The sequence below is a fragment of the Zonotrichia albicollis genome, chromosome 6, assembly GCF_047830755.1.
Source record: "Zonotrichia albicollis isolate bZonAlb1 chromosome 6, bZonAlb1.hap1, whole genome shotgun sequence".
Classification (NCBI taxonomy): domain Eukaryota; kingdom Metazoa; phylum Chordata; class Aves; order Passeriformes; family Passerellidae; genus Zonotrichia; species Zonotrichia albicollis.
The window spans coordinates 34,053,115-34,073,446 of record NC_133824.1 but is presented as its reverse complement, the minus strand read 5'-3'; the positions used below and the strand labels follow the sequence as shown (position 1 = coordinate 34,073,446).

The following is a 20,332-nucleotide window of genomic DNA, read 5'->3' as shown; positions in this document are numbered from 1 at the left end:
TAGGGTAGAGGTGGGAATTTCCTGTCCAGGACTGCTCTCTGTCATATAAACTTCCACAGCATACATTTCAGGTATACACTTGACATTTCATGTTTCTGGGAAGGAAAAAATCTGTAAATCTCGAAATTATTAACCTGTGTTACATTGCAGTTAAGCAGGCAACATAAGTGGAGCCCATTCAAAATAAGTATTTATGAAAAATCATGCATACTTACAGAAAGAATCTGTGAAAGTAAGTTTTCCCTTACAGAAATTTAATAGGTCCTAAGCAAAATACCTGTAAGGGAAAATCTTCACTGATAATTTAAGAGTTTTCCACCTTAACTGAAGAAAGGAAGTTGCTCAAATGTACTGTGTGATAAACTATATTTTTTTTTAAATAAATGTTAATCCTTTAATTGTTGCCTTTCTATCGTGGAACATCCAACAGGTCACACAGTTGGGCTGACTGCTGTGTGTTTCCCCCAGCCCCATAATGACTCAGTTTCTTGAAACCTGCCTTGGGGTCAAACTATCATTTATACTGACAATTTCTCTGCAGTCCTCTTCCAGTTACTTGGTTACAGAATCCCTCTGTTGCTCTCATCCTGCTGGCAGAGTGGTGATTTCATTTCATCAGAGAGATAGTGGCACACAGGGGCTCTATGCTAAAAAACCTCTCATGGAGGAAGCCATGTGAATCGCACCCCTGAAAATTTCTGCATCTGAAGTATCAGGCATAGAAAACTGCTTTTGCTCTTTAATTACTTATGCAGCTATTTTTGTAAGATTGGCTGACCTAACAAGTTGTTTTGGTTATTTCTGACCACATAATGAAGAATAGGGCAAGGTAACCTACAAGGATTATATGCAGAATGATATGTGTTCCATCTGAGAAAATCAGAGTGGCAAGATATACTCATTTTCCATTCCAATTAATGCTTTATTTATTACTGACTTACATAAAACACTGGCAACTGACTGATGACAAGATCCTAGATTATTTGCAGCCAGCAAATGTACTAAAGAGTCTGAGGAGGTTATAAATACTTTTTGTCCTCAGTTTGCCGGGATTGGTTATTTTTAGCAAATAGCCAGTCGACCTTATCAAAATGAAGAATCAAAAATAGTCTGGAAAAACACTGCAAGGAAAGGCTATTTTTAGCTCTCTGTCTATTCCCTGCTGCTATCCAGCAAGGTCTGATGGCACAGCTCATGCACGACTGCTTAGTTATTCTAGGCGAGTGCTTGTTATGACCTGTCCTTTCCCTGGATGCCTCTCTGCAGAAGGCATTCAATTGATTAAAGATTAATGCCTCTGCAGACCGTGACAGCTGAAAGCTTTAGGGAGGGGGGAACACACACTGGCAGATTGTTTCTATCTGCATCTTTCTGCCACATTAATAGTTTCTTTAAGGGAACTCTTTCCTAACTGAATTTCCTTGTGTCTCTTATCCCTCAGTGGGAGCTATTGCAGCACCCCTTCTAAGTATGTTTGCACCTCTTTTTCCTTTCAGTTCAGGAAGGGAGTAAGGAAAGTAAGAGTTAAAACATAAATCACTGTTTTGACCAGTGTCATCCATCACAAACCAGTAGCACTGGAGGTGTATGATGGACTGGATCAAGACAGAAAACCATATAATTAATTGGCTGCTAGATAGTTTATTGATCAGACTAGTTAAAAACTGATATAAATAAGGGTACCATTTGGTTGTAAGACTTTAACCAGAACAGTGAACCAAAGCAAGGACCTGGCTGCTACAATATCTTTCTTTCTCTTATAATAGAAACCCTTTAATTTAGTTCAGTACCCTATGTATTGGCAGTAGCCAATAACAAAATTTTCAGAAGAATGAATTATGAGTTTTTAGTTGTTATGCCATAGGTAGAAAATAAGGTTGAAAAGATGTCCTCAAAGCATTAGATTTCCTCTTCATATTTGCCTTTTAAAATTACCTCCTTGTACTCATTGTAATCATACAAGATGGAGGCAGAATGTGCTGCTTCCATCACTGCACAAGGTGCACCACAATCTCACATGCAGCTTCTTTACACATGGAGACACAGTAGCTAGCAAAAGGTTCTCTTCTGTACACTGATCATCCCAGCAGAAAATGCAGGATGCTGTATGCGACAGCAGGCAAATGTATGGTGACACGGTAAAGCCCTTAAATTCCAAATGATCCCGAAGAACCACATAAGGCAGAACATAAAAGGGCAAAACAAAGAGAAGTGAAATATCTGATTTCTCCTGTTCTTTTATAAAAATTGATAGCTGGTTATCCACATGCTGATGAATATTTTCACAAGCTATAAATGGCAACCTGGAGTCTAAAAATAGATGCTGTGCCGCAGACTTGTCTGGCTTAGCTACATCACTAGAATATAAACAGGCTCCCTGGTGTGGTTTCAGGGAAATCTCTAGCAAGACAGACTACATCCTCCATTTTTCTTGCTACATAGCTGATGCCTCTTGAATGTGTTTAATATAGCTTTTAATAAAATTGCATCGATTTTCAAATTTTCCTACAGGGATAAAAGGATCATCAAGTCTCCCTGAATATTTCAGCCGCAATTGATTCGATGCACTTTCTTCTCCCCGGCGGAGCCGGGATGCGGAGGAGGCGCCCGCGGGCGCTGCGTGGGTTGGCGCAGGCTGGCTCGGTGACCCCCTCCCTCCTCCCGACTCTGCACGTGGCCCAGCCGGTGTCCCTGTCACAGCGCTGGGATCCCCTCTCCTTGGCTCCGGCACATCCAGGCACCGCTCATGCTGCTGATTCCCATCACTGCAGGGATCCAGCGCTCATCCGAGCTGCCCCAACGTGTGAATGGGGCACCTTCCTATTCACAAAACCAGACACAGAACCATCCTCCCGAAGGAGGGCTCCTGCCTCTGGTTTATGAATGGGGCAGCTTGCGGCAATTGGAAACTGATGGGTTACGCCCAGAAACACTAAGTGCCGTAACAAACCCCGGTAACTTGTACTTGAGGGGAAGAAATAAGCCTGTGCCAGAGGAAAAAGCCAGTGCCAGGGCTCAGAAAGGTGCTTTGAGATCTGTGAGCGCTGTCTGTTGTTGGTTTGAATGTCACATTCATAAAAAGAAGAAGGTAGCAGTGAGTCTGAGGAGAATGCTACATCACCTGCAATGCCACGTGTGTGAGGAGAAGTTGAAGGGAGGAGGAGAAAGCACTGCAGTGACAGTGTTCTGCCTTTTTTGTGGGAGCACCGAGCTCTCTGTGCGTGCATGTGGATGGCTTTGCAGAAAGCAGTTTTCCCAAGGGCAGGTGAAGTGAAAGAGAACTAATCTGTTGCTGCCAGTCAAGGCTGTTTAAGGACACTGTACTGTGTGTGTGACAGAGAGATTCAGTTTAGAGGCTTAGAGCAGGGATAGGTGCAAACCCCCATCCTTTCACAAACACACGTTATAGGACAGCACATCATCACATCACCATTGTACATAAGATACAAATCTATAAAAATGGCTACAATAACAGTTGAAAAGGGGAAAAATACAAAAGCTGACACTGACATGAGATACTCACCGTAAGAGTATTTTAAAGCACCAAGGATTACAAGAGAGAAGCAGAGCTGCTCTGCATTTTATCCCAGGGGGCAGAGAGACTGGAAATGCTTCTGGCTCAGGGATCAGGGGGCTGAAGGGGCTGCAGCAGGAGAACTTTTTGAGGCAGGACATAATTGTTGAAAACTTAATGGTTAAACTGTAACAGTTGAAACAGTTACAGTCCTAATAGCTGAAAGTTGTTTACAGGTGAGAGATACAGAGTCAGCCGTGGGTCTGCTGCTGGAGCCCAGAGAGCAGGGAGGAATGAAGGACACGGTGTCATAGGCAGGGACACCAGGCTGCTGCTGCTGGAACGTCTCCATTGCACCACTGCCCTGTGCACGGTTCAGCTGCAGCACTTGGGGATTGCTCAGCTGGGGAAGAGAACGCTCTGGGGGGCCTCAGAGCAGCCTGAAGGGAGCCTACAAGAAAGCTCGAGAGGGCTTGTTGCAAAGGCATGTAGTGACGGGGTAAGGGAGAATGGCTTCAAACCGAGAGAGGCTTTAGATCAGGTATGAGGAAGAAATTCTACACTGTGAGGGTGGTGAGGCACAGGTGGCCCAGAGAAGCTGGGAATGCACCATCCCTGGAAGTGTTCAAGGCCAGGTTGGAGGGGCTTTGAGCAAACTGGTCTGGTGGAAGTGTCCCAGCCTATGGAAGAGAGGTTGGAAATAGATGATCTTTAAGATGGCCTCTTTCAACTAAAACAATTCTATGATCTTACCTACTTGAGTGGGGTTTTTTGTTTGTTTGTTCTTGTTGCTTTCTTTTCTGCCTGTTTTTTTTTTGGGGGAGGAGGCGGTTGTTGTTTTTTTTTTTTTTGTTGGTGGTTGGTTGGCTTTTTAAAATTTTTTGGGTTTTTTTTTCATTTGTTTAGCTTTGTTTTCGTTTTTTGTTTGTTTTGGGTTTTATTTGGCTTACAGACCAGGTCAGCTCCCATTTTTGGGAATGAAACCAATGTCTCTGATTCCCACACAGCTGGAGTTTTGTGCAACAAATTTTCCTTCTCTATCTTCTGTTTGAAGAAGATACTTCCAGTTACTTTTATGAAGGGTTTGGGGAAGGTGTAGATTTGAGATATTTCCTTACTGAAGTAGTGTGATCCGGCAGAAAGTGGCACATGACCCAAACGTCCCCTGTCAACGAGAAAGCCCAGTACGGTTTTGAAAAGGCACACGGGACTGGAGAACGCGGATGCGTTGGAAAGCAGGCTGGCGGCGGCTCACGGGAACAAGTGTTGCACAGGTAGATGATGGCTCAGGTGCTCCCCATGCCCTCTCCGCCGGGAGAAGCTCCAGTCCCTTCCCGTTCCGTCCCATGCCATCTCTGTGGGGAGACCCCTGCGGGCCGGGTCCCGCTGCACGCCCGCCCTCCCGCCGCGAGGGGGCGCTGGGTGGGCGGGGCCGCTGGGCGGGCGGGGCCGCGCGTGCGCACCGGCGGGGCCGGGCCGGGGGCGGCGGTGCGGGCGGGCCCCGCACGGAGCGGCCGGGACGGCCCCGGCAACTGTGGGCGGCGGTGAGTGCGGGCGGCGGGGGTGGCCTGTGCGGTTCCGGCGGGTGTGCGGAAGAGCAGGGGCTGCGGGAGCCACAGCGGGGTGGCGGCGCGGCTGCTACCGGCCGGGTTCCGTACTGGCTTGGGCCCGCCCGCCGCGTCGCTCGGAAGGCGGCCCGGCTCGCTCCGTCCCGTCCCGTTCAGTCCCTCGGCCCTTGCGGCCCGTCACGCTGTTGCCGCCTCTGTGTGTGCTACGTCTTGCTCCCGTTACTTCCCGCACCCCAAGCCCGTACGGCTTGTGCCGTGCTTGCAGCTGCCCAGGGGGATTGTTGCTGTGTGAGAGGGAAGGTTTCCGTGCATGGAGGGGTACCTTCCATTGAGGGCTCTTCCAGCCGGGCTCCGGGCTGGACAGGTTTGAAATGCTCGCTGCAGAGTGTCAGCACATAGCTGGTTCTGGTGCTGTGGCAGAATGAGGAATAAAGAACGTGGTTAACAGTCGGAAGCATATGGGAAGTTTTTAGTTGTAGAGCTGACTGTAATGTAGCATTCTGGCTTCTGTCCTGATAACAGCATGACACGTGTATTGCCTTGTACAGGAGATTTTAGAGGCTTCCTCCAGAATCAGATTGTGGACATAAAGTGATGAGAAGAGCCGTTAAAAGTGGAATATTTATTAGCATCTGAGATTATTTTAGTGCTACTGTGTGTAAGTACAGTCAAGTCATGCATTAGCCACCCCATCCTAACAGTCTTTTATTAAGAACACAAAATAAACATAATTCAGTTTGTTGCATCTTTTGATTAATAATGAAATTAATGCTTCTTTTGTTCATTTATACTTATTTTATTCATATTTGATGTCTACTGGATAGTTGACATGTCAGACTTTCTTTTTAGCTCACAGAGCAAGAAAACATCCCATTTTTTCAAAAGAAAAACACATAATTATACCGTTCACATTCTTTTTCTGGAAAACGTGCTTACTACTCTTACGAAGTTCTCATTATGGAGAATTCAGGTTGAATTTACTTATTGAAAGTTTTAGCTGAAAACCTAACCAAGTTGTTGCTTGCTGATTTTTCAGTCTGTAGTAAATGTAAATTGTCTTTTGCTGGAACTACAATTCTTTGTGTAGGAGCTTGTAAGAAATATCAAAGATAACAGTAGTTTGTGATACTTTATATTACATCATGTTTTTCATTTCAGCTGTAGTTCAGGCTGTAGTGAACTGATTAAATGCTTTTCTCAATGTGGCTGCAATGGCAGCTCGTAGAACAATTTTGTGCCCCACAAGGCACATTTACAAAGATGACAAATCAATTCGTTTTTCTTGCCAGAAATATTTTGCCATCATTTTAATCAGATATGGTGGGACTCCTATGAAATTCTGTTTAGAAGCACCTTTACCTTAGAAACAGCATCATGGTCCTAAGTTGTGTGTGATGCCCCGTTATAAGCCCTTTGTAGGTATCCGGGTTGTTTCTCCTGTAGATGAGCATTTTGTTTTTTTATTAGCGTTCCTTCTGACTATGCTTTGTTGTAGGTGTAGCGGGACTTATGAGGCATCACCACTTCTGCAGTGTCTGAGATTTCCTCTCCCTCTCTCTGCCCAAGCTGTGCCTTTTTCTGGCCAGTGGTTGTTGACTGGCCCACATCATTTCATTCCAGCCAGGCCCAGCAGATCAGCCTCAGCTGGTGCCTGCCAAGTGGCAGGCCCGGTTGGCATCCTGTGTTCCAGTGGGACTCATGAGCATCTGAAGAAAGCCTACTTCAATCTGCTGAGGCAAAGACCCTTTCCTGAAAGGAGTAACTGCATCTTTCTCTGCATTATGATAACTGTGTCTCTTTTGTAGAGTTCCTCCTAAAACCTCTCTCTCTGTTTTGCAGTGACAAGAGATAATCGATGCCATTATGTGTGCCTCGGCCAAATACAACACCCGGGGTCCAGCCCTCATCCCAAGGATGAAAACCAAGCACCGCATCTATTACATCACTCTCTTTTCCATAGTTCTGCTTGGCCTCATTGCCACAGGAATGTTCCAGTTCTGGCCTCACTCCATTGAATCATCCAGTGACTGGACCGTTGAAAAGCGCAGTGTCCATGATGTGCCTGTGGTCAAGCTTCCTGCTGATAGCCCCATTCCTGAGCGGGGAGACCTCAGCTGCAGGATGCACACCTGCTTTGATGTCTACAGGTGTGGCTTCAATCCCAAGAACAAAATCAAAGTGTACATCTATTCACTGAAAAAGTATGTGGATGAATATGGGACGTTGGTGAGCAACACCATTTCCAGGGAGTACAATGAGCTGCTGACGGCCATCTCTGACAGCGAATTCTACACGGACGATGTCAACCGGGCCTGCCTTTTTGTGCCATCCATAGATGTCCTCAATCAGAACGCCCTCCGGATCAAAGAGACAGCTCAGGCTTTGGCACAATTATCCAGGTATGTGCTGAAACTTCAGTGTGTGAATGTGAAGAACACAAAGTGAAAAAAATGAGTAATGCAGAAGGGGAGAATGCAGTGAGTTAATGCCAGCAGTAGGCTTTGACAGAACTTGTCTCTATGTAGAGAACGCCTTTCTAACTGCAGTTTGTTTCTTCTTTTGCTGTAGGTGGGATCGAGGCACAAATCATTTGCTCTTCAATATGCTGCCTGGAGGGCCACCAGATTATAACACTGCCCTAGATGTTCCTAGAGATAGGTATGTGTTGTGCTGTGTGATGGACAGATCTGGGTTTAAGTGCCGCTGAAGAAGCAGCAAGTTTAGAAGGGCAATTGGTAGCAAAGGACGTGCTCCTTAAACTTTGCAAAGATAGACCATGACTTGCTTGCTTCTCAAAAAAAGAAAGTAAAGCCTTGTATAGAAGAGGTATTTACTTTTGAAATTTGATGGTTTAGCCCCATCCTTAAATTTATAAGGATTGTGGCTGATAGTTTGCTTTTAACTCTTGGACTTGCTATAAAGTTGGAGAACCTTGATCTGGTGTGTAACTGATTATGAATGCTTTACAGAATGTCCCATTTGATGCAAATTAGAAATTCAAAGATGACTGTAGCAGCAGCTTTCTAATAGAAGTCAGGTGCTTCAAGGACATTTTAAAGCAGCTGCTCTGCTTGACAAAACTATGCTGAATTTCAATAGTTTTTGTTATCTTAATAATTAGACTATATTAGTAATTGGACAAATGCTGTTAGTTGTTCTCTGGCAAGTGTGCTTTAAAAATATTTGCCAGGAACTTAAAAGGCATACATTCTGAGCTCAATTTTCACTTGCCGGATAGTTTAGTTTTGGAAGAGGAAAGGAGGTTGCAAGTCAAAGAAAATTGGAATTAGAGCAAGGCGATACTGTTGCTGAAGATGTTTCTAATATGTCAGCCTGTGTGTGCTTAGTTCTGCTGAGTTAGGTCCGTTGTAACCAGTGCTTTTCCTGAAGGTCAAAGTTAACTTTCTTCTGCCAAATGTTAATAAAATCTAACCTGAGATGTGGGATCTTTGCTAAGATGGTGGTCTGTGAAGTATATCTTGATTTCTTTTCAGCAAAGACAATTTAAAACATTCTCCAGTACCAGAACAGATTTTTTTCCTGCACATGTTTAAACAGTAAATTTCCTCATTGTAATTACATCACTGTAAAATATGTGTAAGTTTTTTCCTCCTCTGTATGAAACATGTTATATGTATGGATTAGCCTGGAGAGGGCAGTCGAGCATCAGTCTCCTGCAGACAAGTCCGTTAATCTGTTAATAAATACTTGAATTTGTTACCTTAGATTTATACTTAAGGAGAATTTTCATTTGACAATGGCATGGACTGCATGCTTATGGATACATGTGTCTATCAAAGAATTGAATATATTAACTGAAAGTAGTAGATATGCTAAAGAAGTTTTTATTTTTACTTTTTGATCTCAAATCTCTGTTTACATTTGGCCTTGCATGCCTTGGCTTAGCAGGCAGGAAGCCTATTATTTTGGTAGGTGTTTCTCCAAAGTATTTGTCATGCTAACATGGAAAACTGAGTAATTTAAGTAAAAAACTGAAGTCTTTTTTGGCATTCAGCTGATGTAGTTTGCCAGTCTGACTCAGTCCACAGCTGTATGATCATGAGCTGTAATACATTAGAGAGGCAATAACAGTGCTTGGGATGGAAGAAAAAAAGGATATTCCTTTTTGTAGGCAGTCAGCAGTTGGGCTGTTTGATGTACAGAACCTATTCTCCAGGTCACAGGTGTGAAGACAAGGGGCCTGTGAAAGAAGCTGGAAGTGTGGACCTAGTCCTGGAGAGGTCTGAGGGTGCAGTGTGAGCTTTCAGTATGATTTTGGAGACCTTTGGAGTTCTTAGTTCATGTCTAACAGAACAAGCAATGTGGGTGTGTTTTCTTAATTTGAGAATATTTAAAGGTGTTAGGAATGGGTGCACCTATGAAAGACAATTGTTTGTAGCATCACAGGGTGAGAAGCTGCTGGCCAAAATAAAGGCATGCTGGCAAAGTTCAGTTGGTTTTGAATGACTTCTCTGAACTGCACCATGACAACTCTAGAAGGACTGCATTTGTGGGAGTTTGTGGATCACTTGTGAAATCCACAGGTAATATTTGTGTAGTTTGCACAGGAGTGTGGCCTGCCTTCTAATCAACATGTCTGAGACATCATGCACAGTTGAACTGTAGTGGATCATGAAGTTTAATAGACTTGTGTTCCAATCATTTGCTGCAGAATGTTGATCCAGATAAAGTAAGACCTTATACACAGGGGGGCACTTCAGTTATATAATAATTTTACATCTGGAAAAGTTCTTGGCTAATGTACTTCACTAAGGTTGTTTGTTTATTAAATCTTTAAATCCAATTTCCAAGGGCAGTGTAAAAGTGCTTTATTTCATAATTTCAAAGGTGAAAGTTTGCCTTGTGGGCATGGAGTTTATGTTGCTAGTATTAGCTGCCATAACATTTCTATCTCCTGCCATAAGACTTAAAAGATAAGCTCTATATTGTCTGTTAATTAGTGCTGTTGGATTCAGTACAATGATGAGGTTGAAAGGATTTCTTTTGCAGAGAAATTCTGGTGCTGTAGAATTGAATTTATGAACTAAGATACTTTTTATTTATTTCTGTTTCAGTCCGTGAATTGGGTTCAGTGTAAAGTGTGGCAGAAAGCTACTGCAGATGGCAGTTGGACAGAAACATTTAGAGTACAGGCCAGCTGGAGCACTTCATGGAGAGAAAGAAGGATCAATATTTGAAAAGTGGTGAAAAGTTGCTCAGGGACAGTCATTCCTTGCTGATCAGTGCAATTTAAAGATTATTTGTCTTGAGTACATTAGGAGTTAATATCCCTACTCTCTTAATGCACTGTACAATGAAAATCCAAGTGGAGTTACTTAACTGGTGTTGGTTCCCTGTGGATTTATTTAGGTAAAAGTCTGCATGACGCACACCTGCTTTCTCAAGGCTGATGAGGTGCTGTCGTGTTTTCACTGGATCCTATTAAAACAATCTGGTTCTGGTTTCCCATTTTGGGGGGAGGGGGTGTAAAAAAGAGAAGGGAGATATAAACTGCAAGAGCAGTAACACTCAAGCCAATTTTTTTTCTCTCTTCTTGTAACTGAATTAATATGGATAAGATATAGAACATGCAGCTTCCACTGTGAGACCTAGTCATAGCAGTGTTGTACATGTCACCAAAAGCAGGGGGATGGGGGACATTGGAAAGGAATTAGAAATTATTTGGAACCTAAACTCAGCATGTACTTAATTTATCATCTGGTTCTCTAGTTGTTTTTTGTTCCTATCATAGTTTGTGTTCTGAATGAAGAATCACATTTATGGCAAAGTGTGATTGTGGTGTTTGAGCACTGAACAATTGTGCTGCAGGTCAGAACAGGAGATGAAGTATCTGTGGGCCATCTGATGGGGATTAGAACAGGCACAACATACTGGTGTTCATCCTGAGTGTCTTGTTCTGATGGGAAAAATCTTGGGTGATAATTCGGTATAATGATTATCTCTTGTCTAACGTTTGTGGAAAACTGCTTTTCCAAACACCTTACCAAGGATTTCATTCAGTGATATCTGAAAACAAGAATAGTAGCTAATGGATTGTTGGTGCCTCTTCCAGTCTCATGTTGACATTTTGTTCCTGTGTGTGTCCTGATTACTGAGACCTGTGCCTGCTCTGACCTTAGCTGTGACAGTAAGGCTTCTCACTGCAATCATAGCTGCAACAATGGGTACAGCTCCTCGAGATCCTTTCTTTAGTGCCTTGTCTAGTAATGTATTTGTGTCCTGCTCCTTTCCACAGGAAAGGAGACAAACTGGAATTGAGAAATATGGTACCTCAAGCAGAACCAGTATCCCAGAAGCAGCTAAAAGTATAGCACACCCTCCTGTTGAGTGGCGAAGGACTGAAAGTTTGATCAGCTCTTTGAGAAGTCTCACAAAAGAAGCTGAATCTGGGCTTCTTTTGGAGCTAGGATGATGTGTTCCTGATGCCACCTGGTCACTGGACATGAAATGACAATGGAAAAACTGTTGTCCTGTTCTAGCATATTTTAAAGAGGCTTGGTTTGTGATAGGAGATAGTAGCAAACCTTTTTTTTTTTTTTCTGGAATTCTGCATGATATATTGCTTTCTTCTATACGTATTGTTCTCTTCTGTTTCTTAAAGCACTTCTGTGTGGCAAAAGGTTGTCCCATCTAGGAAAAGGCACTATGCAGGTCATCCTTTTGGAAGATTGAATTGCATTTTAATTTATCAGTCCTTGATTTTTGCCTTGCTCTCTAGAATATAGTGTCACAAGCAACCTCTCCTGTTGGAACTTAGTGTCATAACATACAGATTTCTTGTTTTCATGTTTTCTGTTTATAGAATTTTTGTGTAATATAAAAATGAAATAAATTTCACTAGTATGATAACTTTGAAAATACAGTTGCAAATAATTTCCATCCTGAGACATCCAAAGTCACTATAAGATACTAAAATACTCTACTGTGATTTGTATCTGAAATACAGCTTGTCTCAAACAATTTAAAAGTTGTGCTATACTCAATTTTAGTACAGGCATCAAGGAATATCTTAACTAGTATAAATAATTCAGAATGTGTTTGTTCAGATTAAAATTGTCTTAGGATATGGAACTTGGGAATTGCAACAATAACAGCAATATATTAATTTTCCTATATTAATGCAAAAATGGTCATTCCTCAGTGATCCTACACAATTGTAAGCACTCTGTTAGAATGCTTACAATTACTCGACCCGATTTAGCAGTAAACCAAGATGACAAAAACTAAAGTCAGCCTAAAACCAGCATGAAAACATGCCACTGACAAATGCTGAGGGAAAAGCTTATCTCAGAGCACTTGCCTTCTTGTTCTGGTAATGACAAGCAGTGAATCACTGGAGTTTGAATGTTATACATTGTCAGTTTAAACTTTCTTGTATTTTCCAGAGCTCTGTTGGCTGGTGGAGGCTTCTCCACCTGGACCTACCGGCAAGGCTACGACGTCAGCATTCCTGTTTACAGCCCATTGTCAGCAGAAGTGGATCTGCCAGAAAGAGGACCAGGGTAAAATAATTCCCATGAATTGTGCAAAGTATATTCAGTATTATATTCAACTCAATATCATATTTCATATTGATGATTATGAAATATAAATATAGCTAATAACTTTATGGTGAGCTTGGGCAATTTTGTAAGTGTTGTTTTTAACAGCTCTTGCTATTAAAATAGATGATGCTTTCAATGCTGATGGTTCCAGTGGTGATGGTTCAGCTGGCAACTGCTCCCTCTAATAACTTTATACTTTTCTTATATTGTGGTGCCCAAAACTGTGCAGAGGACTCAGAGTGGAGCAGTCCCCTCCTTTGACCAGCTGCCTGATGCACCCCAGGACATGGCTGGCCCCCCTGGCTGCCAGGGCACTGCTGACTCATATTCAGCTTGCCATTGACCAGGACCCCCAGGTCTCTTTCCACAGGGCTGCTCTCCAGCCTCTCGTTTCCCAGTCTGTCCATACATCCAGGTTTGCCCTGTCCCAGGTACAGCCTGGCATTTGTCTTTGTTAAACTTCATACTGTTGGTGATTGCCCAGCCCTTTGATTTGTTACAATCTCTCTGCAGGGCTTCTCTGCCTTCAAGAGAGCCAAGAGGTCCTCCCAATTTTTTGTTGTTGACAAACTTACTTAGTATCCCTTCCAGTCCTGTGTCCAAGTTGTTTATGAGGATGTGGAAGAGCTCAGGCCCTAGGCTGGAGCCCTGAGGAGCCCCACTGTGACTGGTTGGCTGCCTGATGTAACGCCCACCATTTGCACCTGACCTGTCATTAAGCTCATAAAAAAGGAGGATGAAAACTTGTATGTGTGATTAAGGGAATACATACATCTGGAGCTTAGAAAACTGATTTGATTTGTTTCTTTTTTTAAAGTAATGGAGTAAGAGATAAACACAAACAACACAACCCTCCCCTACCTGAACCTTGTAGTTGGAAATAAAGCAAGACAGTTGGGAAATAAAGCACTGATTTTCCAAGAACATGTAATTAGCCATTGAAATTAACTATCCTGGCAATGGTGGCTTCTCTAATCTGTTCATGTCTTCAGAATAAGAGGAGGTAGAAGTTTGGAAGACATGCTTTAACTGGTTATGGAAGGTTCTTTTAATATTTCATAAATCTTCTAATTACACAGCTGGAAAAGTTCCACTGTAACAAGGTCTTACTCTATTATGGTTTAAAAGATGAGCAGACAGAGGCAATGGGGATCAGTGATCTGTCTGCTCATTGTCAACATCAAGTTTACAAATGTAGAAGCTTTAGGTCCTTTTCTTCTTACAGTGTTCTGAAGAGAATATAAATTTTCAAAGTGGAAAACTGATTGAAATGGTGCACCCTGTGTTGGACACAAAAGTTATCAGTCTTTGGGCTCAGTTGTCTTTTCTGGTAAGGGCAGTGCTCTTGCTGTTGCTCTTGGCTGCTCCAAGTACAGTAATGCAGTCAGTTGGGACAAACTTGTGCAGCAGTGGTTTACTTTGCTCACACCCTTTGTGTCCCTGCTTTGTGATGCCTTGGACCAGGCCAGCAAGTGGCATCTGGCTGCATCCCAGCTGATTGTTCATAGGTCTCAGGTGTTACTGCATTGTGACACAGAGTGAAAGCAAGCTTTGTGTTTCTGTCTGGGGAGCAGGAATGTGATGATAGGCTCCAGCATGTATAGAGCCAGTTGTAAAGAGAGAAGCAGTCATATTGTTCATGTCCATGTAGTCAAATACTGTGTCTCGTTCTGGGTCGAATAAGAGAAGTAGGTCTTGTGTTCAGTAAAGGTGTTGGAGATTCCGTTTCTCAAAACTGTTTTTTTTTTTTTAAATTGTGTTGGGCAGCCTGGTGTCCGGAGTGCCATCCAGTGGCCAGTCAGCGTTACTAGTGAGACGGGTTCCCAGCCTCGACTGCTTTTTGCAGGAGGGATGGGATGGAGACGCACTGCCCAGAATCCAGGCTTGCTTGGGATAAACCTTTTCATCACACTGTGTTAGTGTGTTTTTTCTTGGGAGATGGCCTGTTCTTTCCTTTCTAGCAATGTTTGATAAGCTAGATTTTGAGTGTCATAGTGTGATGACAGTTTCAAGGCAAAATTTGCTTTTAAACGTGTACACAAACAAACCTAATTTTTTTTTTAGCTGGTTATATGTATTTATTATCACTCATCTGTATCATTATTTCCTTTTTTTAAGGCCTCTTACAGAGCTGAACTGAGGGGGTTTGATTTACTTGCCTTTTTAATTGGATTGCTTAAAATCCACTTCTGCTGGTAGCAAGTTGGTAGCAGCTGGAGACTTGTGAAAAAGAATGTTTAAAAAAAAATACTATGCATCTGTTAATTGGAACAACTAAAGTGACCAGCATGAAAATGAGTAGAAGAGGTGAGAAGAGCAGCAGGAGAGGTCTGACTTTATAAAGTGTGTATGTTTGTGTGTTTTCAGAGCTGTAAATTAAAGATAGCATCACATGGAGTAGAACTGGAACCCTAAGTACAGGCCTCGTGCTTCCTGTGTTCTTTTGGCAGCATGAGGGCACTCACTCACTATGTGTGTTCCTTTCACTGGGGAGTGGTTGGAGCAGTCTGACTTCAGCTGACCTGTTTTAAAAGGAAACCCAAGTATAACAATTATATGACATGCTATTTTCCAGTATTAGTATAACTTTTTTAAGCAGCAAGCACCTAATTTGAGCTTGTATTCCTGTATGGTTTACCTCCAGTGTTTTTAAACATGTCAGTATTTAAAATGTTCAGCACATTTTAAATATTCATGGTTTTAGAGCATGGTAGGAGTTGAGAGTGTATGAGATAACATACACCATATGGACCTTCAACTTTTCATTGGAAATGTTGCCTCTATATTGCCCCAAGGGACAGAACTGAATCACAGTTAAAAAGATGAACTTGTGCTATTGATGCTGTCACCATATCAAGACTAAATAAGCTAAATACTAAATACTGAGTTGTTAGTTCAGCATCTTTTCTCAATTAAAAATCATGAGAACATATATGGGAGGAGAAACTAGAAGCTCTCAGCACTCAGTGTCCTATCTACTTTATTTTAGTACACAAACACCAAACAAAAGTACAAACAATCCTGGCATCAGTAACAGGCTGTTTTAAAATGCAGCTAAATAATGTTTCTCTAAGTTTGTGATAGAAGTTATAATGCAGGTGCCTATTCTAATGTAATCAGCACTCTTACCAAGTACAAATAAATTCAGAATTGTAAATGATGTTGAGCCACTTGCTATCCCAGACTTAATTATATTTCATCATTACCCTTTCCAGTGTTGTCTGAAAGTCTGGTCTTGGCACCATGTCCACATTTAGTAAATCTTGTTCTGCTTCTCCAGAATGGAGGGAAATGTGTTCTTGAGATCTTGGAAGTAAACTTGCAGTGCAGTCAGGTGACCTGGCTGTGTGTTTTCAGCCCTCGCAGGTATTTCATTCTCTCATCTCAGATGGCTCTGCACCCAGAGTACCGCCTGGAGCTGGAGGCTCTTCAGGCTGAGAATGGGGAGTCAGTGCTGGTCCTGGACAAATGCTCAAACCTGTCAGATGGGGTCCCTGCCGTTCGCAAGCGCTGCTACAAGAATCAAGTCTTTGATTATCCTCAGGTGCTTCAGGTAAGGCTGTCCGTCCTGCAGACTCCCCTTCCCAGCAGTGTCTGTCTTAGCTGCGATTCTGTTCCTCTTTAGCAGTGGTAGGGTACTTCCTTGTATTTAATTAAGATGCTGGATATCTTTTAAAACTGCATAATTTGTTATGTTAGCTTGAGTATTATATCCTAACTTCATCCTTAGTTTTAAGAGGGCCAAAAACGATGTGCTCAAACTTAGATGCAGACTGTGATTATATGAGACTGGTCATGGTGGTTTAGTAACGCAAGACAGTGTTATGTAAACTAAAAAAATTACACAGAGGATGCTGTCAAATCCAGCAGCAATGGGAGGCTAAAATGGAGGAAGGGAAGGAAAAACTTTTAGAGGCAGATAAAGTTGCTCACTTCAAAACTGGAGTGGAACATTGGAATCTACATCTTCCAAAATAGCTGGCAAAAGGGCTTTCAGCAGGCGCGAATTTGGAATTAATTTCTCAGCTATGACAATCCAGGCCTTGCTAGATGAAGCTTGGAGCTGAAGATGGCTTTGTCAATTGGATAGAAGGTTAAAATGAACTTTAAACAGCAAGAGTGCTACATGTAAGTAGAGTTAGTCAGATTACATTTTTTGTATGCAGCTTAGTAGTTAAATTGTTCAAAACTATCTGTGTAGATATGACAGACTGAGCTAGAAGGCTTGTCAGCATGCAGCTATGAAAACATCTAGGTGAAATGTGTTTCATGGCCTTGGCCCAACTTCCAGAGGCCTTTTCATGTGTCAGTGAAGATAAAACTAGATAGTGTTCTCAGACCCCTGTGTCTCTTGGCAGTTCTCTAGCAGAGGTGCTTTGGCATGCAGTGTGGTGAAGTGAGTTATGCCATAGGCCACTGTGCTCTGTCTGTGGCCACCAGCATATAATCTGTCTTTGAACTTCAGCAAATGATGGTAAAATAACAAACAAGCTGAGGAAAGCCAAAGTTTCCACCCCTCCTGTTATGTTTTGTAGGAAATATGTTTAAAATTCCATGTGGAGGAGGAGGAGAGGGAGGAAAGGGTCACTGTGAGTCCTAAACTTTGAGTAAAAAAAAAACTTGCTTGCTTTATTTCTTTAAATACAGACTGAATTGCTAAAGGATGGCAAGTCAGGGAATCTCTGTCTATATCTTGCTGTGTATGATTTTATAACTCAGAAGAGAACTGGCACATGCCGAGATTGTTAAAATACTTTCCCCTGCATTTCCCTTTGGAATGTCTGGCTGATAACAGTGGTGATGTGAGGAGATGTATTTATAGTAACCTTTGTCTAGACAGGAAAAATGGTTATCTGGGCAGATGAGCATGTGTGTCCACATCTGGGCTTTTTTTTTCCTTTTTTGTCTCTCCCAGACCTTACTAGTCTCTTCCACCTGCTGCTGTGTGATCTAGTGAGTCAATGGTTAAAATGTGTGTTCATTTTCTCTGCTCCTTCCATTCCCCACACCCTTCTTTTCCTTCTCTTCCTGTCCAAGAGTGGGGGAAGGGGGACTTGGATCACAGTTCATCCTTTCCAGCACTGCCTTTACAGATGTCTTACTAGACAGACTCTTGGACTTCTGGGTTGTTAATGCTTCCTGTTTGCAGTCTTCTCTTGGATGAGATTTTCAAGGCTTTTAGTGCTCTATGGGTAGGAACACAGGTCTTATGATTGCATCAGGAGACAAGTGAAGAGCCAGCAAAACCCCTTGTATGTCCTAGTTCCATCTTGATGTTTTGCTGCCTTGCTGAGCATTCTGGCTCCTTTTCTTCAGGCCATGGAACACAAGCTGGATAGATGTTTTCTTATCTGTGGGAATCTCTGTATCAACTTTATCATTTTTCTTTCCTAAACTTAGGGATAATACTGACTTGGGATTTTCCCTGTTGTGTAGCTGAACTCTACTAGCATTTATTTTGAGATCTTGAATCTGTAGCAAGATTCCTCAGTGGCAGTGAGAACCAAAGTCCCTAAATGCAGGGTGAGGGCAGCATAGTCAAGAAGTCTTCTCTGCTGGAGGTTTAACTCAGTGCACTTTGTCTTGTGTGTTGTGGACATGAGTAAATGGATTATACTCTTCTCTGTGACAACTTTTATATCTTTGAAGCTCCCTTCCTTCTGCCCTCATTCCTTCAGAATAAGTAGCATTGATAGAGTCAGTCTTTCCTTTCAAAGTAAGTAATCATTCTTTATTTACCACTGGAAGTGCACTGCCCAAGACTGAACTCTGCTCTGTCTGAGGTCTTTTGTTACAGTGAAGAGTAAGTGAATCCTTCAGATTTCTTCAATTGTACATCTTTTTGGACTGTAATATTACCTGTGGATGGAGTGGTTTGTTTTCTCAACAGTACCATATTTCTATCCCATGAATACCTTTCATTTGCCTGTTCTTTTGTAGGAAATGTCCTCTTCTGCAAAGTGCAAATCTTAGCCAGTTACTTCATGTTTTATATTTGTGCAGTTTGCTATTTTTCTCTAGGTGTTGAATTCTATATATATCAGTATTTCTTAGTTGATTTATGCATATGATGTCAAAGTCTAATCCTGGTATCCATTATACCTGCTAATCCCACAAAATCATAGGTATTGTGAGCTCTAATAAGTATGGCCTTAATTCTGCTACTCGGTTAACTGAGAGACACATTGAATGCTGTTGTACTTAAAAAAGATTATTTGGTCCATCACTGTTTTATTTGTGAGCCACTGCTAGCTACTTTATACTTGGAGTTCTGTAACTGGAGTTTTTGTAACTGTGGAGCCTGTAAGGGCTTTATCTAGCCCTGATTTCTTAATTTGCATGTGAAAATGCTGCCAAACATGTCAAGTGACTTGAGATATGAAATCTGATACTTCCTTACTATCCATAGAGCTGCACTGCATTATAACAGAAGAAAATTAAGTTGGCTCCATACTGTTTATACTCAAATAAATTTATCTTAATTGTTGTTCATCTTGTTGTGCCAGACCTTTGAAATGTTTGAAACTTGATTTTCTCCTTGAGTTTTCTCAACTGAATTTTAAAGTTTGGCCATTAAAATAAAGCACAGAATTGTCCTACCAATCCATTTCTCATTCCTCCACTTGTGACATTTTTCCTAGCCCCTGGAAGATAAAGTTGTAAAATTATTTTGAATTAGATAATAATTCAGAATATATTGATTGCACAGAGCAACTTGATTTTCCTTTTGACTTGGTTTTTTTTTTTTTTTTTTTTAATGAAGAGAAGGGCAGGAAAACATAATGCATATATACATACACACACATAGTGCAAATGTAACATTTCCTTTTTTTCCTCATCTGTGTGTCATTTGTTGACAGGAGTCTACATTCTGTGTTGTTCTACGTGGAGCCCGCCTGGGACAGGCAGTGCTGAGTGATGTTCTTCAAGCTGGCTGTGTCCCAGTCATCATTGCTGACTCCTACATTTTACCTTTCTCTGAGGTTCTGGACTGGAAGAGGTCTGTGCCCTCACTGTTGTACATTGAACCACTGCCTGGGATACTTGACTGCCTCAGTGATTTGAATCAAATCTGTGTGATAAATTGAGTGTACTGTGGGTTACAGGAAATGAAATACAGAGGAAGATGCACACTGTCTTTGGTCTTGATCTATTATGTATCAAAAATAGGAGAGGAAAATAAATGAGGCTGATATGACAGAGCATTTGAATAGCCTGTAGCCTGTCCTTTTTTCTTCTAAAACAGATTTGCTATATAATCTTGTGCTTGAATTCAATGAGGACTGGTTTTCATTCGGGATCTTTTAAGGAAAATATATACTAAATATTGCATCACAGAAATGCAAAGTCTCTGTATTGCACCATGATTCCCAAGTTTATCTGAAATGGAAAGATATCATTACTTTGTGACCGAGTACCCTGTTAGGAGTTTAGATTATTTTTCCATGCACTGTGCCCAGTTACATGGTCTTGGGATAGGGATATTATGTACAAAAGTTATTTGTTTTATGTGTAACACTGTATATGCTATTACTGTTTGATTATTCCAAAAATCTCTGCTGGTAGCAAGTCAGTGGCAATCCATAGATGAGAATTCAGGATTTCTGAATCTCTGTGCCTTCCGTAGTTATTTGATTGTCTGGACAGATCAGTCTACAGACTTTGGTGGCATTATCTATGGGCAG

At 41.9% G+C, this 20,332-nt stretch overlaps 1 protein-coding gene across 2 annotated transcripts in view; it reads left to right on the top strand.

Moving 5' to 3' along the window:
• Nucleotides 1-4,930: 4,930 nt before the first annotated feature.
• The window catches only part of EXT2 (exostosin glycosyltransferase 2), a 73,883-nt gene continuing 58,481 nt past the window's right edge, over nt 4,931-20,332 (top strand). The window contains exons 1-7 of one of the 2 annotated variants that reach the window (XM_026794866.2): nt 4,949-5,058; nt 5,631-5,740; nt 6,922-7,481; nt 7,651-7,740; nt 12,489-12,605; nt 16,005-16,200; nt 19,508-19,647. In XM_026794866.2, the coding sequence (XP_026650667.1) occupies nt 6,946-7,481; nt 7,651-7,740; nt 12,489-12,605; nt 16,005-16,200; nt 19,508-19,647 (1,079 nt within the window). In that variant the 5' untranslated portion in view covers nt 4,949-5,058; nt 5,631-5,740; nt 6,922-6,945. Of the gene's footprint in view, nt 5,059-5,630; nt 5,741-6,921; nt 7,482-7,650; nt 7,741-12,488; nt 12,606-16,004; nt 16,201-19,507; nt 19,648-20,332 lie in introns of both variants that reach the window. The other variant, XM_005480130.4, reaches the window with a different exon arrangement.